The 18645-nt window shown below is 42.2% G+C and overlaps 2 protein-coding genes across 5 annotated transcripts in view; both read left to right on the forward strand.

Moving 5' to 3' along the window:
- The window catches only part of PIK3C2A (phosphatidylinositol-4-phosphate 3-kinase catalytic subunit type 2 alpha), a 78759-nt gene extending 70793 nt beyond the window's left edge, over positions 1 to 7966 (forward strand). For all 4 annotated transcript variants that reach the window (XM_075094673.1, XM_075094675.1, XM_075094672.1 and 1 more), the window contains exons 27-33: positions 88 to 295; positions 2668 to 2792; positions 3181 to 3298; positions 3395 to 3476; positions 3926 to 4035; positions 4266 to 4391; positions 4988 to 7966. In XM_075094673.1, the coding sequence (XP_074950774.1) occupies positions 88 to 295; positions 2668 to 2792; positions 3181 to 3298; positions 3395 to 3476; positions 3926 to 4035; positions 4266 to 4391; positions 4988 to 5170 (952 nt within the window). In that variant the 3' untranslated portion in view covers positions 5171 to 7966. The remainder of the gene's footprint in view (positions 1 to 87; positions 296 to 2667; positions 2793 to 3180; positions 3299 to 3394; positions 3477 to 3925; positions 4036 to 4265; positions 4392 to 4987) is intronic.
- An 80-nt stretch (positions 7967 to 8046) lies between these two features.
- On the forward strand, positions 8047 to 12464 carry RPS13 (ribosomal protein S13). The gene is made up of 6 exons (XM_075094679.1): positions 8047 to 8158; positions 8577 to 8625; positions 10033 to 10111; positions 11073 to 11242; positions 11620 to 11720; positions 12386 to 12464. Exons 1-6 carry the CDS (start codon positions 8136 to 8138, stop codon positions 12417 to 12419), a joined length of 456 nt encoding a protein of 151 aa, XP_074950780.1. The 5' UTR covers positions 8047 to 8135; the 3' UTR covers positions 12420 to 12464.
- The last annotated feature ends 6181 nt before the right edge of the window (positions 12465 to 18645 follow it).

The following is an 18645-nucleotide window of genomic DNA, read 5'->3' on the forward strand; positions in this document are numbered from 1 at the left end:
TTAAACTTAAGCCTGATTCACTGACAGAACTACTTTTGTGCAGTCTAACATGCACTGTAGTGTTTGACATGATTTTTTCTTTTCTAGGTTGATTGAATCCAGTCTGGGAAGTGTTGCCACAAAGTTTAATTTCTTCATTCACAATTTAGCTCAGCTGCGTTTCTCAGGTCTACCTTCTAATGATGAACCCATCCTCTCATTCTCTGCTAAAACATATTCACTTAAACAGGATGGCCGAATCAAACACGTGTCTGTGTTTACATATCAGAAGAGATATAACCCAGATAAACATTATGTAAGTATGTGGAATCTGTTTCCACTCAGTGAAGATACTGAGCATTTTCTTCCAATAATATACATGCTCCTTCTTGCCTTAAGTTCAGTACTTAATCACAGAAAATTAGTCTTGTTTAGCCTTAAGTAGGTAGCTTTGAGTTGGATAACTAGGTTCTCTTTATTGACGGATTTAGTAAATACAGCTATAGATACTTCCTCATTCAGTTGGACACTAATGTCAGATTTAGGAAGAGCTGTAGAGTTTTCTGTAGTCTGACTGCATTGACTATAATGGGAACCTGGAAACCCACACCAGTGTTGACACCTGAAACTAAGCCCCACTGTGGATGACTTGAAAGTAAAAACAAAATCCATATTTGAAATCTAGACGAGAATAAGCCTGCTTGCTTGCTTCCGGGAGAAAGAGTTGTATTGGCTCTGGCTGGGATGGAGTTATCTATCTTCATAGCAGCCCACACAGTGCTGTGTTTTAGAGGTTTAACTAAAACCATGTTGATAATACACCATTGGTTTCGGTGTTGCCTTCTCTCTTTCTTCTGCTTTGCCCCTGCAGTGAGTAGGCTGTGGGTGGGCAAGGAGTTGGGAAGGGATGCAGCAGGGACAGCTGACCCAAACTGGCCAGAGAGATAGTCCATAGAGTATAATGTCAGGTTCAGTAATAAAAACTGGGGGTAGAGGAAGAAAGCGGCGGGTGGGAGGATGTTGTCTTCCAAGATGGCTGTTGCTTAGGGACTGGCTGAGCACAGGTCTGCTTGTGGGAGGTGGTGAGAGATTGTCTTTGCGTCACCTCTCCTCCCAAGGACTGTCTTCATCTCAACCCACAGGTCTTCTTGCTTTTGCTCTTATTCTCTCCCCTGTCCCATTGGTGAGGGGGTGGGAGTGAGCAAGCAGCTGTGTGGGTGCTTAGTTGCTGGCCAGGGTAAACCAACCACAAGAGTGTTAGAGTACAAATTGCTATTTTTAGCATCCAATAATATTCTTCAAATGAAGACACTTCTTGAAAAGGATCTAGAAGGAAGCAGAAAGGACAGAAGTAGTGTTGGTGGAGACGATTTTAAAAAAAAAAGGTATTTGAGTCATGTTTATGTGCTTATATAGCTACCTTCTGTAAAATGGCTCCTTCTGAATAGGAGTCATTAAGTCAAGCACTTCCTGGTTTTGTCCAGACCTTCCATTAATGTTGTATTTCCTCCTCCTTAGTAAAAGCATCATTTCCTTTATTAATGCACCTACATTCCCAGTCTGTCTTACTAGAGGCAGCAAACATTACAATTTGCCCTCAGGATTTTTATAGACCTGGGTTATTCTTTAAGACTTGTATTAATATTCATATTCCTATGCAGATGTGCAACCATCTTCAAGATTTTTTTTTTACTTCACTACTGCTGTTTGTTGGCCTAGAAGAGCCAGCAAAAGTTAGGTTTTCCTCAAGTTGTTTAAAAAGTGAGCTATATTGACATATGCAAACGTACATATTTTTCAAGTTGTATTTGCTGAAAATGTCTTAATCTGGTAAGGCACCAGCTAGGGAAGGTAGAACAAAGCTGAATAATGCTAGAAGTGAGGAGCTTTGTACTGAATCACTATATTATAAATGTATTTGGGCACTCCTGGTCCAAGCCAAAACAGCCTCTTATCTTCGGGGAAACTGTTAAGATGTAGTCTCCTTCTGTCTAGATTTTGAAACCTCTTCCCAGTTGTACATTTGTTTTTTAAATGTACATTTAACTTACCTGCCCATAAAATGAGTCCACCGAGTTGAATTTTCTGTGCAGTTTCTCAGCCCTTCACTTGCCTTTTGTAATAATGTGAATAACTGCATCCTGGGACTGTATCCCCAGTATTTTTAAAAATTCATTTTGTGTAATGCAGTACACTTGCATCTGCCCACCAAATTATCACTTTAAAAGTGGAATCCTTTAGAATCTTGAGAGACTTAGACTGAAAAAAATTAGACAGTAGTTTCCTCCATAGTCTGCACCCAAAAAGTTTTGTGGTAGTTTTGGCCCTACAGATACATGTCTAGATGTAATCCTGCACTGATGTGTTAAAATCTTGTACACCTGCTATAAAGTATGAACTTACAATGAGGCTTAAAAGGGAGAATGCGGACAGTTTAGCCATAACTACCTTTGTCCTGTTGTCAGATGTGGATCTATGGTATAGGAAGATCATGTGATGTTACTTGCATTACAGTAGGGGTACTTATAACTCTAACTCCACTATAAAATGCAAATGCTGTTACTGGGATAGGTATGTAGGAGAAGGATTAGCAGAGCAGAAAGAGTTAATTGTTATGAAAATTATATTGTTAAGTCAGTTCTGTAACACTGTCACTACTTTCATCTTTTTTGTGTGTGTTTTGGGCAGATCTACGTAGTGAGAGTTTTGAGAGAAGGGCAAGCTGAGCCAACATTTGTCTTCCGAACATTTGATGAGTTCCAAGAGCTCCACAACAAACTTGGCATTCTCTTTCCTCTCTGGAAGTTACCAGGGTATGTTCCTTACCTACTTACCACTATTGTAATGGAAGCAACAAAACTGCTTCCAGCCGGGTGGAGGAAGATGTAGCTTGAAATGGAGACAAAACTGCTGAGGAGCAAACTAGACCTCAAAGTTGGCAGTTAAGGGAGAAAACTGTTGTCTCGAAGGTTTAAAGAGGAGAGCCAGAGGAGCAACTTGATGTCTTTAGTCTCTGTGTTGTATCGCTTACAACAATTACTTGTGTTTGCTTGCCTTTCTATAATGTCCACTTATGATTGACATTTAAAAATGGACATCAGCACTTCAGGATGGAAATGACGATGGGATCTAACTGTACTTACTTCAGAGAAATTAACTGAAAACTATCTTATAAGACTCTATCTTATTCTTCCCTTGTAGCTTTCCTAATAAGATGGTTCTGGGAAGAACACATATAAAAGATGTAGCAGCTAAAAGAAAAGTGGAGCTCAACAGCTACATACAGAGTCTGATGAACAGTTCTTCAGAGGTGGCAGAAGTGAGTTCAAATAACTTAAGCAAACCCGATGCAAGCTTTCAGAATTTGGTGCTTGTTAACACTTAAATTAATATGTAATGTTTCTTCCAAATTTAGTGTGACCTTGTTTATACTTTTTTCCATCCATTACTTCGTGATGACAAAGTGGAAGGAATAGATGGAATAGCCAGACCTACAGGTAGGCAATTTTACTTTTGCTTTTTGGTGGGGGTTTATATGATGGATGACCATCACCTTTACAATGTGATCTTTTTTAAATCCTTTTTTAATTAACTGTAGTTTTCCCTCATTTGAAAACTTTGCATCACTGCCTTTCCAAATGTGCCTGCATACAGTTTCAAGGAAATAACACCTACCAAAAATTGCAACAATATATGTGATCACCTAAGCTTGCTTATGGCTTGACTAAATTATTCAAGTTTTCACTCTAAACCTCCAAGCTGGTTCTTACAAGAGAATGCAAAAATCTTTAAAACCTATGGCCTTGCCCTTTTATTAGAGAACTAGAAATAAAATCAGAAATTGAACTTGGTCTAAGGCTTATAATTTTTCTTCCACATATAATTAGTGTAGTACTGATGAAAATGTACAAATATTACAGAGGAAATAATTGTATGGTTTTTTCAGATGCGGGTCCATCAAGTCCTACCTCAGGCAAAGTGGGAGGAGAAGTGAAGCTATCCATATCATATAGAAATAGCACACTCTTTATCATGGTGATGCACATTAAAGACCTGGTGAGTAGAGACACTGAGCTCACTGCCAAAAACTGTTTCCATTTTGTCGATTACCTTGACTTAGGTTGATGCAGGAATGGTGGAACTCTCTCTCTTCCTCCAAACTTTCCAACAGCCAACTTAACTGCTGCTTTTGGTTAGCTTGATTGCAAAGTCTAGATACTCGAAAATAAATATTTGATAGGTGTGCACTAACTAGTTTTCGAAATTGTCTTGATTTTGGATTGTAGGTTACAGAAGATGGTGCAGATCCAAATCCTTATGTAAAAACATACTTACTTCCAGATACACACAAAACATCCAAACGCAAAACCAAAATCTCCCGGAAGACAAGAAATCCAACTTTCAATGAAATGGCAAGTTAAAATTTATCTAGTAACTCCCTATGGTTTGCTATGTTTTCTTTTTCTAAGCTGTAATTAAAACATTGTATAAAAAAAATATGCAAAGATATGTAAATGGAAAGGGAACTTGTATGAAAAAACTTTGTGCCCTGTTTTAAAAGACAAAAAAAAAAAAAAAGCGGGGGGGGGTTGGCATGGAACCATACTAAAAAGCCCCAAAGCATCTGAGTAGGTAAATGTACTATTACAAGTAAGCAGAAATTTCTCAGACTGACTCTGAGGAGCAATGGGGAGAAAGAAAGGAATTTTAAAACTAAAGATCCCCCTGCCCTGGATTCACTGATTCATAATGTGGAGAAGAATGAATTCAGAAGCCTTGGCATGGAAATAGTACTTCCATGTGAAAACACTGGCCCTTTTAAACACTTAACACTTGGAACACAAAATAAAATATGGATGTACTTCAGCCCATCTCTGAGAAACAGACATAGTGAATGGTTGTAATGTGCAGTAACAATGTCCATCAGTGGCTCAGGCAGTCAGAGGAAAGGGCAATCTGTATAACTTGATTTGGATAACCAAAAAATGCTTGCCTTCTTACCTTCTAGCTTGTGTACAGTGGATATAGCATGGAGACGCTGAAACAGAGGGAACTTCAGTTAAGTGTGCTCAGTGCAGAATCATTACGTGAGAACTTTTTCCTGGGTGGGATAACACTCTCACTAAAGGATTTCAACTTGAGCAAGGAGACTGTTAACTGGTATCGACTAACTGCTGTACCCTATCTGTGAACTCGTTTCTACACCTGAGTAAGACCAGAACAACGGTATTCACTTGTGCTTTTTGCATCTTCCTACTTGAAGAGAACTTGCACATCTTAAAACAAGAGACTCTGCGTTTCAACAGATATGTTGGACCAATGTTCATGTAGCCTAATCTGGAGGATTTCTAGAAAACCTGTTTTATGCTTATGCAATGTTTAAGCATCATTTAAGTGTTTGAACTGTGGGTAAAGGAAGGGGTTTTTAAACCATCCGTGAAAGTGAGATGAACAGTTTGACCATGCTGGTTGGCTAAACCATAACTTAATCATTAGGCCTGTGGATATAGTGCATTTTCGCTTTTAATTTTTAACTGTGGTGTCATCCATGGCACAACGCGGGAGAACATCAAAGAAATGCCGTATTTTTAGGCTTACATTCCCACTACTAACTAGACATCACAGAAGCAGTGACAGGTAAAATTTTGGTGGCTTCACACACCTGTAGACATGAAGGTTGAAGGGCTGGAAAAATTCTGTAGCATTGCAGTTAATCCCAAATTCATGCTTCTAATACTTATTGGAGTGAATGCCAATAATGGAAGTTGTAAATAATGGTGCCTTATAATTCAAATGCTTCTCTTTTACCTCATTTCTGGTATTTAAGTATGTATACAATAACTTTCAGCTCCTTAAATAGGGGGAACGTTCTTGTATTTGATAACTTGCAGGTCCTACTGGAAGTCTTTTCCTGAGATGTGCTCTTTACAAATAACATCACTTACACTGATCGTCACAGTTAGTGCAACTTTTCTAATTTTTTTTTCTACCCGTCTTCCACCCATGAGCTCCAAAAACTAAAGGAAGGCTGGCTGAGTGTGGTGCTGTAGGAAATGTGCCCAGCTGCTCAGTGTTTTGAAATGTCTTAATTTCTAGAACTTATAAATACTGCAGTGATAAAATGTGGAACTGATTCAAACACTGTCCAAGTTTTTTTTTTAACAGTTCACAGCAGTGTTCTTTCTCAATCCCAGAAAGAATTAAGTCCACTAAAAATACTTAATTCCAAGGAACATTAGAATTGAACTGTATTGTGAAAGTGGAGTACAAATGTGACTTATTATCTTCCATTAATACCACTAGTTACTTAATTAGGTGTTTCTGCACTACAGGTGTAGCCTTTTTCTTCACCTTACTGGGTGCTTAGGATGGTCATGTTCTGTCTAAACAAAGCTATAGGTTAAAGTTGCACTTTTCTTTAGAACTAAATCTTGAAGCAAGACAGACTATCACCACTGACTATGACTAGAGTAAAATTTTGAAGTACAATATGCAACTATGAACATAACATAATACAGAGAAAGCCTTCTATCTACCCAACACTAAAAACCTATTTCATAATCTGATTTTTCCTTCCCCTCCTACTGACCAATCTCCCTTCACTACAGAAGAGAGAAGTAAACTTGAATCTCCTGGTGCCTAAAATACATGGTCCAATTTCATATAATTATTACAAATAAAGAGCTAAGAATATCTTGAATGTTAGAAACTGGGTTGATACTAATGGGCACTAACAAATCCCAAATCCCAGTTTTATTAGGCATCTTCTTTGTATTTTTAATCTAGTATATAGCCTGTAAATAATAAACTATAACTAACTTAGGTATATTTCCTGCTCACTTGATGCTTTTGAGACTTACTCCATTCCATCACTAGAATCACAAGTCACTTAAACACAGGAAAGTAGACTACTGTTTTTGTGAAACGTTCCATTGTGAAATAAAATGAAAGCAATATGTACTGCCTTTTTTGCAGTTTGCTATTAAAGCACAGTGTCTTACTGCACAAAATACAAATAAACTAAAATCATTTAAGAAATGATTTGCAGTTTTAACAGTTGTCTGGACTGGGAAAAAAATGTATAGTACTGTATTATTCTTAGCACTCGTCCTGACTTCTGATTTAATCTTCTTCATAGCTTAACTCATTTTGTGCCTTTCCCTTACTCTTCGAAATATTCACTGGCTGAAGCTTTTTATGGCCATGGTTTTTATTTTGTCTATGGGATCTGGCCTTGGCCGCTCCTCATATGTAGAGGAACAGCACGAAGCTTGCACCTCTTTGCACTATTCTCAATTAAGAAAAGAGTAATTCTTGCAATAAGACTTTAAAGTACTACATTTTAAAAAAAAAAAAAAGTGAAAGAGGAAAATACTCAGTTGAGGTGAAATTTACCAGTACACAAAGTAGCTTGAAAATGTACTTTTAACAGCTTTTTATATCTTGTCTGATGAAAAGAAAACAAACCTTTTATGCAATATGTGACCTACAGCCAGAAATGCAGTTGTCTGTACAGACCTTGTAACAGCTTGGGGCGAGACCTCTTCCTTTTCTCTGTTAACATAGAACTTTGCACTGAAACTTTTATTACTGCCTTTTTACGATCTACAGCCGCCCGTCTCTGGAAGCATGTGCGATCTTTTATCAAAGTTCTGTGTTCTATTTTTACAACTAGGGTCGTGTAGAAGAACCTCACGCAGCCCCACCCGCGCCCGCCGCCCTCGCGGTGCCCCTGCGGCAGGCCCCCGCCCTCCCACCGCCCACACTGTGACCAGGGCAGCGCTGCGCGCCACGACGTCCGGCCGCAGCCAAGCCTCGGCCTCCCCCCGCCCCGTATCTGTAACAACCAAATGCTTTCATTAAACGAGCTCGTTAATAAAGATGTATAGTGTCGCCCTCGGCCGCGCCCGTACCCAGCGGGTTAAATGTGACCCCGTAACTGTCCTGTGAGTACATTAAACGCTATTCTGGATGAACCAAAACGCAACCCGTGTGCTGGTGCTCAGTGGGCGGGGGCGGGAACGGCGAGGCTGCGCGTGACCGCTCCTGATTGGCGGGAGCGGGGCGGGGCTAGGTGCGGGGCCGCCTCTTCCTGCGGAAGTAGGGCGGGAAAGGCAGTCGCCGCGCCGCGCTCCTTCTTTCCTGTCGCCGCCATCATGGGTCGCATGCACGCTCCCGGGTAAGCGGTCGGGGCTGGGTACGGGGGCGGCTTGGCGCTGCTGCGGGTGCTAAAAGGGCTCTGCGGACGGGTGTGGCAGCAGAAAGGCTGCTAGGGGAGCAGCGCCGCGTGCGTGGGGATGGGGATTTTGCGGGGGGGGGAAGGCTGGTGGCTGTGGAAATATGGCGGCAGGGTGGGGAGAGGCTCGGACCGGCGCCTGGTGCGGGCTTCCTAGGCCGGCCCCGGGCAGGGCATGTTTGTGGTGACTGGGCTCCCGGCGCTGTGCCGGCGCGGCCGTGCTGGTGATGGCTCTGTCTCCGAGCGAGGAGGGAGGCTGCGGGCCTCGGCCCTGCAGGCCGGGTCGGCTGTGGTGGGGTTAGGGCGGCAGTCACCGTGTCCGGCTCCGTGTAGCGTGTGATCCCTCTGCTTCCTCCCACAGAAAGGGCTTGTCCCAGTCAGCCTTGCCCTACAGACGCAGTGTCCCTACCGTAAGTAGCTTCCCCGCCCGGTGCGCGCTGGGACAGGCCTGGGCGGCCGCCTTGTGGCGGCCAGTGCGGGCTCCGCTGCCCGGAGCGCAGCTTCCCAGCGCTCGGGAAAAGGAAAGAAGCGGAGAGACCTGTAATATTTTATTTTGCGTCGTCACTTTTAAATTATGGCCTGGTAAAATGCCTGTGGTCTTTAGAATACTGAGAAAGCAAGTATCGTTTCCTGGCCCGATGATTTGTTGGGCAAGAAAGTCTATTTTCCTCTCTGTACCTCCCTTTATTTAAGTACTACTTTAGTTGGGTTTAGTCTGTATATTAATAATTTCTAGATATTAAATTAGGTTTTTTCATGCTCGAGTTTGGCCTTTGCTGTTGTCGAATAAACCGGTTCTTTCCTAAACTGTTTGCAACAGTAATTCACTGGTCAGAGCACCAACTTAGGTAATGTCAGCATGCCCTTAGTTCATTCAGGGTACTTGCACTTAAAAGGCATACCTGTCAGCTAAACCAGCAGCTGCTTAATCAATCTTGCTTTGCAGGACTATGTCTTGGAAAATCTGTTGGCGGAAAGATCAATTTGTGTTGTGTATGGAAAAGCGTGTACTGAAAAATGGTTAAATGGAAACACAAAACTAAAGCACAAATCATGAAAATAAAAAGATACAACAAAGTAAAATAACGTGAAGCTGCTTGAGATGCTGCTGATGATTAAACAGTTTGGTAATGATTAGGATGCTCAAATGCTATACTTTTAAAAAAAACTGGTGCGGTTTTTTGCTTAGTTTTATTTGTATTCTGTTTTGAATTGTAATCTATAGAGCACTTCCAAATATATTTTTCGCTCTGCTTTTCTATTTCATGTTACAGTATTAAAAAGGCAAAAAAAACCTAGGAGCTTTTGTACCTTGTTGAACAAGCAAGGATTACCTGTCCTGTTGGCGTTGTCTTAATTTAATTTGTGTGCTTAAAGTCTGATTTTTCGCTAGTCTCTGTATGTGCCTTACTAAAAGATGGCTAAATGAGTCTTAATTTTGCATTTCTGTCAAAGGCCTCTTTAAAAAGATCCTTCCCCATGGCAGTGGTTTTCTTTTTTCCTCTGTAAATTTGTGTTCATACTTGCACTGTGTCAGTCAAAGTAAACTCATGATAAAGCAGCTGGTTGGAGGCTATATGGACTTTTTTCCTTCAACTCTGCCTTCCCCCACCATATTTCATTAGCACTGCAGGTTTAAAATATGTAAAAAAGCTTCTGTGTCATTAGAAGTACAATTTCAGTTCTTGATTGTTTTTTCAAACACTACAAAGCATCTGTTTCTACCGTTTCTAAAAAGCTTTCTCAAAGCTAGCCTATGCCTCTGTATTAAGCAGGTTTTGTGAGTTGTTGACTTCTTTTTTTCTAATTTTCTTTAGTGGCTGAAACTTACATCTGATGATGTAAAGGAACAAATCTACAAGTTGGCTAAAAAAGGCTTGACCCCCTCACAAATTGGTAAGGCATATTAATAAAACTCCTAAACAGACAAAACACAGTTTTCTGATTGTAATACTGTAATTATTCCTTCAACCTATGTTAAATAATATGCCAAGAAAATACAGGTTTTCTGAGGTACCTGTGTATTCACTGTGTGGATACCATAAAAAATGTATCTCGTTCTTGCAAGAAGCATACTTGGTGATGTATTGGGGGGGAGGGTTGTGTTTTGTTTTGTTTTTTCAAGCAGAAGATGTGAAGCATCTGTTTAATCTTACAACATGTCCTTAGGAACGGCCACTGACAGGTGTTCTGGGGAAGTTTAGTCTGCCCAGTTTCTTGGAGAAAGACTGGACATCTCATCTCCAATATCAGCAGCCCTGTGTTTAGGAGCTTACTGAGCCAGGCACTGTAGCTGCGTAATAGACGAGTTCTCGGTAGTTTGGACACTAACCCTCCCCCCACCCCAAAAGCTCTGCTTAAGTGTATGCATGCTCCAACTTCATATGGTCACAAGCTATGCAGTGTAGTTATGTGCTGTGTGAACTTCTGGTGGGTGTGGTTTTTTATTTTTTTGTAATCCTGCGAGTATTAATGATCCCTATGGTACAGTACATTTTTTTAGAGTAAAGATGTCTATGACATCTTTGTTAACCGTAGAGAAAAGGGTGATTTAATACCTAGCTTTAATGAACCCTGTTGAAAATGTCCCGATAATAATGTAGCACTACATATGTTACCTGCCTAAATGTGATGGGTGCCTTAGCTGTCTGTTAAGATCTATCTGGTAAAGCGTTTCAGCTTCTGTGAGTTGTATTTTGCTCTCTCACTGTCTACCACTTATTCACAGTTTCCACCAGAAAGGTTTTTAATTTAGAGAAGACCTTCTTTGGATGTCTTGTAACTGTAAGGTTGGTGTCACAAGATTTGTTTGTGTAAAGCTTTTCTTTTCAGTGTGAGATGTAAATGTTTGTTTCAGGTGTGATCCTGAGGGATTCCCATGGTGTTGCCCAGGTTCGCTTTGTTACTGGCAACAAAATACTGAGAATCCTTAAATCAAAGGGACTGGCCCCAGACCTTCCAGAGGATCTTTATCACTTGATCAAGAAAGCTGTTGCTGTTCGAAAACATCTTGAGAGAAACAGAAAGGTGAGTGCTAGTTTAAGTAGATAATGCTCTATGTTTATTTTTTCAAATAATACCGTAGTTTGTTTACAACTTGGTGAATCAAAGACTCTTAGTGTATACTTCCAGTTAGCCCCTCCCTTGAGTAAACTTAGAGGTTTGGGGAGACATCTTGATAAAGGATAATGGTCTTTATCTGTGAAAAGGATCTTTAAAATGTTGCTTAAACCCTGTATTTCTGGTCCTGTTCTGATTTTACGGGATTCGTCAGACTTTGGTAAAGGGAGTGTGGGGTTTGTAGCAGTAGCTGTGGATTTTTTTACTTTACTAAAGCTCGTCTGAATTACACATCAGTGAGAAGTTAAAGTAGTGCTTGGTTGTAACATAACTTTCTTTTCAAGGATAAAGATGCCAAGTTCCGCCTGATTCTGATCGAAAGCAGAATCCATAGGTTGGCTCGCTATTACAAAACCAAGAGAGTGCTGCCGCCCAACTGGAAGTAGTAAGTCTTCTCTTACGTTACTGTTTTCACCGGGGTCTTTTAGGTTTTGTAAAGAATATGCGGGGGCTGTTATTCAAAGGGCAATGTGTGCATTATGATCAGGGTTATAGGTATACCAGGCAGCAAATAATAGGTATTTTCAAAAAAATATTAACTGAACAATTAATGGAACTTATTGCTGAGTAAAATGACTGTCATGACACTTGGAAAAAAAAAATTCTCAATAAGTGAAGTCACTAATAGATAATTTTTATAATATTTCATACAAACTGCAGTCTCTGTTCTCATTCAGATACTTTTATAGTTCATGTTACTTAAAAAAAAATTGAGAAATGGCTTAGCTGTGGCAAAAATGAAAGTCATTTCTAGTTTTTCTCTAGGAAAGTTTAGCCAAAATAGGAGAATTCCCATAGATGTCAGGGTGAGCTCTTTTTCTGAAGACTCAGTTGCAACTAGCCGCGTTTTGGAATATGTGGTTTTGTGCTGATATTCTAGTATTTGTAGTTTAAAAGGAAGGATGAAGTCTTTCTTTATGCCATAAAAAGGTTTAAACAGGTAGCGATTGAGCTCACGGCTGGTAGTTAAAGCTTTGAACTGCAGTAGTATTTTTGGCAACTAGTTTGAAAAACTGCCTTTGCAATAATATTTCTCTTCTCTCTTTTTAGTGAATCATCGACAGCTTCTGCCCTGGTCGCATAAGAGCTGGCTATGACTTACTGAAAGAATAAATTTTCATTAACTAAGGTTGTGTTGTCTCTAAATGGTTGGTGTCTTACAAACTTTTGCCCCTTTCAGGATACTGCATGTAAATGGGTAGTTTTCAAGGTGAAGCAGACGTGTGGCCATGGTTTCCACATTGCTATCGTGCAGTGTCAGATCTGGGTAGTGGTGGTTGCTGTTCTAGACCAGCTGCACAGTCTGTGTCTGCGCCTAAACTGTGCAGCTTTTTGATCTGATAGACTCAAGTTTGTGAAGTGACCTAGTCATGCACAGCAAATGTATTTTATTCATGTGGGGCCGTGCCTCTGTGTATCCTGCAGGAAGAACTGGGGAAGAAAACAATGATGGAAGAACTGGAAATTTAGAAGGCAGAAAGGATTAGGTAGGGGGAGGGGAGGAAAAAGGGAAACAAAGTTGGAGAGGTCGATGGAATCATTGCAGGTAACGTGAATCTGTTCCTTGTGCAGAAAGCTTAAGCAGACCTCACCCACATTCTGACAGTAACTGTTGCTGTCATTTGTAAGTATTTTAAGAATAATTTTGAGATTTGGGTAAATACAGACAACAGTTTAGCTCTCCTCAGATATTATGTCTTTACTGTAGTGGTTTTCCCTACACCCGAAGGGTTAGGGCTGCTGAATAGTTACTGTTGCTGGGGTCGTGTGTCCAGGTTCTGAATAGCTTTGACCTTGAGAGTCATCTTTCTGCTGGAGGAATGTGGAGAATAGACTGGTGGCTTTTTCGTTTTTAGGAGAAAATTATAAATGGAGTTATTCTGAGCTGTTGTTACTGTTGCTTCTAAGTCTTGGTGCATTACTTAACTTTTGGTATATTAAAAAGTAAATTTAAATAAGACCTAACATTTTTGTATAGTGTAGTAGCTACTTTCTAGATCATAACCAGTAGAACCTGGCAACTTCTGGATTTAATTTTGCAGAAGCACAGGATTCCTCTGCCCTGATTATGAAGCTAAATGTAGACTTGTGATTAAGGCAGTTTTAAAAGAAAAGCAGTGCAGTCCAGTTGAACTCTGAAGTGCTACTGTCTGGTTCATCCTAAGTTGCCAGACTCCATATGCTGTCAAAATGCTTGCTTTCATTTCTGACAGCTGTTGGATTATTTGCCAGGCTCTCACAATAATAGTTAAGTGTTCTGGGATATAGATGCAATAAACCACTTTCATGATACTTAAAAAAGTTGCTGTGAGTCTTTGGGGTTGGAGGCATTGCCGACTGAAAAGCCCATGGAAACTAGCCATTGTTCTGAAATAGCTATATGCAAAGAATGAAAGTACCAGCAGATGGCGCTTGGAAACACCAGCGTCTTTAAGAAGTTACATGTTGCAAGTGGTGCCACCTAGAGATGAAGTGTCAAAGCTGATGGTCCAACCCAGTGAACAGGTGATGTGTTTACAATTGTAATGCTACTATGTACGTGGTGCCAAAGGGTAACAGTGGTTTTGAGCACAGTCATGTTGAAGCTTACACAGTTGTATTTCATGGTGCTGGGGTGTTTTGGTCTGAACACGATCTGTACTGTGTCTTTTCCAGCAGTGGTTTTCTAGCGGGGCTGAAAGCAGGCTGTGCTGTGCTTGTGGCGTTTACCCATCCAGTGGTGCTGACAGCAGCTGACCCTGCCAGAAGAGGGAAGGGTAGGTAGGGGTGGTTGCAGGGTCTGTCTCACAGGAATGGAGGAGCAGGGGAATACCATGTCAATAATTACCTTGTGGCATACTGTCAGGAATGGGATTACCCAGGGACAGGTCCTGGGCTTGCAGTAAGGTCAGATCCAGGTGTTGAAGGTATTCCTGAGTATAGAGGAAGAGAGCAGTATACCATATTTACTGCCTGTAACATTTGGCAATCTTGTTAAAGAGTAATGGTGTTTTGTGATTCTACTGTTAAGCACATATATTTCAACTACGTGCATTATTAAAGATTCTATTTCCTGTAAATCACACAGGCTAGCTTAAGTAAACTGTTCTTAAGGCAGTCAGTCCCTTACCCTACCGATGACCAGAACTGCACCCTCGGGAAACTCGTGTGCCCCAGGGCACACAGGTGGTCTGCTCAGCAGGTGGTATGCTGCAGGGCATCGGGTGCCTGGCCAGGTGTGAGAGCAGTGGAGCCAAGGGGCAGGGGTAGATCCTCTCAGGGGAGCAGACCCCTACGAACCATGATGTCGAGCAACGCATTGGGAGGATGAGGTCCCACAGTGTGTGCCTGAAGAGATAGGAGTGTGGTGCCAGGAGGAATATGGTCCTGTGGAAGCATCAGGTGAGTTTACCATTTGGGGCAATGCTACAGGACTGTGCCTGGGTGGGAGCGAAACTTTCAGGAAGTCTAGGTCTCCTACCACGTAGCTGAGCACCAGGGCTGCTCCAGGTAGTTCAGAACTTGTGATCCAGCTGCCTGGGTACGATATAGCTGCCCGGGAGAGTTAGTGGAGCCTTCCTGCTGCTCTGGGTGAAGATACAGGGTACTTCCCTTAGCTGGAGAGATGCAATAATGGGAATAAATCCAGACCTGCAAATAGTTGCCCAAAATTAATTATTTATATGCACTAGCACAAACCATCTCTGCCCCGTAGTACCTCCAGGCAGCACCCTGGCTTCCCTCTCCCCAGCAGTCAGGTGTTGTGCAGGCTTTGGGCCCCACTGCCCACTTGCTTTCTCCTGTCACAATGTTTCATCTCTTCAGGGTTTCTTTTGCCTTGGCTTAACCTTCAGAAGCTGTGTTCTTGTTTCTGCCTCATTTCCAGAGCTTTTTCTGAATTTCCAGTGTTGTTCTTTTCCTCTTGCAGTATTTTTTTTTTCTCTCCCAGCAGGTATAAATCTGGACGATGATTTCCACCTCACCCCACCCTGCCCCATCCCAATGTGAGCTTTTCCTGTGTTGTGCCAAGGCACGCATCAGAAAGGAGCTCCCAGCCTCCCCCACTCCCAGCTCTCTTGGCCCCTCTGGCACAGTGAAGCCTGCCCTTCCTTCTTCAGAGAGGTGCGGCCACAGGGCCTCTGCTCCCACCCTGAGCCATGGTATGTGTGTGCCCCCTCAGCAGCCTCGCTGTGCTTTGCTGTTCCATACCAGGCTTGTTCATGTAGTGTGTTTGGTTCACAAAAGCCTCCCACTGGACTTCAGCCCATGCCAGCTCTGCTGCTCTTCCAGAGCTGTGGCGTGTATGGCAGAGGCTGCTTCCCTTTGGCTGATAAACCAGGTTTTGAAGGCTGGTTGCCAAGGCGCCCTTTCCTCTTGCAGAGCCCTGCTGGCCAGGGTTGTCTGCCATTTCCCAGGAAGGTTTGTCGTAGGGTTGTTTTAGGAAGAACGATGATTCTTGCAGTCACTGCTGGGTCACTGAGGGTGGTAAGGAGGGAACTGGTTTCCTTCAGGTCTGAAGCATCAAATTCTCCATTGGACATGGCACAGGGAGATGGCACAAGTGCCCGTTTTCTTGGGAGCGTGAAGATCTTCCCTCTCTTGTTTCCGTTTTGCCTTGGCTTGCACCTTTTTTCTTCTGTCTCCAAGTTTCTGTGCTTTAAGTGTTTGTGCTGACACTTCTGGCTCTGTGTGTGCATTCCCATTAAGGGAATTTTTGGCGGGCCCCCCCCCTTTTTTTTTTAATATCAGTCAAGCCCATTTTTGTCATTCCTTTAGGTGACATGAGTTTGGCTTACCCTGATTTGAGTCAGCTAGGGCAGCATTCAAATGTATGATCACAACTTCATGTTTTCTGCACTTCTGCAGTTCAACTTGGAATGGTAAGTCCAGAAAGGTAAGCCTTTATTCCTGTGGTTAAATCAATAGGTGATCGATGCCTCATGCAGTTTCTACATTCGTTTTTAGGAAAGAGTTTGAGAGGTGGCTGTTAGGTATGGGAAATATTAACCCTGACAGGATTTAAGGGAGAGCTTTGATTTAGTCATGTCCAGAGGATGCTTTGCTAGATATTTGTTGAACCTGAAGGTTTTTGTCGTGTGTGACTGGTTCCCTCGTGGAGGCACATAAACCATCTTTTACCTCTGAATTTTTCTAATTGACAGTTCCTGTTTACAAGTACTTCTGCAAAAAACCAAGAAACTTCTAGTAATTTATTTCACGTAAGGAAACTTAAACACCAGTTTTTCTGCTGGTAAGCCATTACCGCTGCTGGAAACCATGCATTTCTCTAGCTGGGTAGGGCAAAAAAAAAAAGTCAAGCAAGCTATAGTAATAACAATCAGAAAAGGCAAGAAATTACTTGCATTTGTAAATGTACAGCTGCAAGTATATGATCTTCTGCTTTTTCTGGAAAACAGCTTCTAAAGTGTGTGCTCCGTTGCATTCTTCTGCCAGTAAGCTTTTTATGGTTTTCAACTCAAAATCATTGCGTGCAAGCTAATCCCAAAGAGCAAAATGTGAATGAAACACGTACTCTGATTTTTCTGAGGGAAGGTTTTTGTGTCACTTTCTTCCACTGTGTTCAGCGTCACTTACAGATCATGAAAAACAATGTAGTTAAAAAGCACCGCATGTGTTTCTCAGGACTCAAGGGCTGGTTTTTTTCCCCTGTTCCCATTTAAATAAGGAGCACTGGGGCCTACTGAATTCACCAAAGGCAGGTTTGGTACTCCCATAGCTCTGGGATAGTGGGTGTTTCTGGCTTAGGCCAATGCTGCTTCATGTTCACGCAGTTGTTTTGTTTCCTTTTCAATGCTGGGATCAAACTAGCGAAAAAATGTGTGCTGTTGCTGGGAAGTCCCTTCAATAACTGCATCATTTGCATGACAATACATCGTGGTGCCCTGGTAACCTCCCTCCGCCAGCACATACCTTGGCAACAGGAAATGGTTCAGCAGTGTTTGCTGCACAAATGGGATGCCGGCGAGGGTCCTTTCCATGCTCCCAAAGGATTTCTGGATATACTTGCAGTTGGATAAATGTCGGCTTCCCTCCTTCCACCCTCTCCTGCTTTTGGGATAAATTTTACTTCTGGTTAGAAGTCTGTAACCCTTGTAATGAACAGTGTTGCTGACTAGTTGTCCTGGTTTCAGCTGGGATAGAGTTAAATTTCTTCGTAGTAGCTAGTATGAGACTGGTTTGGGTTTTTGCTGGAAACAGTGGTGATAATGTGGAGATGTTTTAGTTGTTGCTAAGTAGCACTTACACTGGTCAAGGACTCTTTCAGCTCCCCGTGCTCTGCCGGGTGCACAAGGAGCTGGGAGGGGGCACAGCCGGGACAGCTGACCCCAACTGACCAAAGGGATATTCCACACCATATGACGCCATGCTCAGCATATAAAGCTGGGGGAAGAAGGAGGAAGGGGTGGACATTTGGAGTAGTGGCGTTTGTCTTCCCAAGTAACCGTTACGCAGATCCCTGCTTTCCTGGGGATGGCTGAACACCTGCCTGCCCATGGGAAGGAGTGAATTAATTCCTTGTTTTGCTTTGCTTCCGCACGCAGCTTTTGCTTTACCTACTAAACTGTCTTTGTCTCAACCCATGAGTTGCCTCGCTTTTACTCTTCCAATTCTCTCCCCGTCCCACCAGGGGGGAGTGAGCGAGCGGCTGCGTGGTGCTTGGTTGCTGACTGGGGCTAAACCACGACACTAGTGTGAGTTCTTTCCTGTCGCCACAGGATTTATTAAAGGTGTTAACAGCACAGATGCAGGAACTGGAGCTGAATCATTATAAAAGGTTAACATTAATGGCATAGCCGTAGGTATTGGCTATGATAAACGGTAGCATTGTCCCGCAGAGCTTGGCCACTAGAGAAGAACTACTGGCAGTTAACTTGTGGAGGCTTGCTCAGTGCTTAGGACAAAAAGAAGTAAAGTACAGCCTGTTACAGAGATACTGTGTGGCAAGTAATTATGTTGGCTGTGCCTGAGGCAGGAGGTGTACCTACATTAAAAGATCACCTGAGTTTTCTAGTGAGTGCTGGTGTTACAGGCTAATATTTTATTCCCTTTGAGGCTGCTCACTCAAGACCCCTTTTCAGGTCAGAATTCTCCTTCTTCAGAGCCAGGAAGGGGCTTTCAAGTTTAGTGCAGCTGTCAGGGATCAATCTCTTTTACAGCTCCTTCAAGTTCTTTATGATGCAGATGAATGATTTCTGTAGATCTGGAGCCCTGTGTTATGCCAGAGTGGGAAGAGGGTGGCTAACGTTTTGAACTGTGGAAGCTGTTGACTGACTGGGTGAAATAACCAGTGACAGCCATTAAAAATTAAT

Source organism: Phalacrocorax aristotelis, chromosome 5 (assembly GCF_949628215.1).
Source record: "Phalacrocorax aristotelis chromosome 5, bGulAri2.1, whole genome shotgun sequence".
NCBI lineage: Eukaryota > Metazoa > Chordata > Aves > Suliformes > Phalacrocoracidae > Phalacrocorax > Phalacrocorax aristotelis.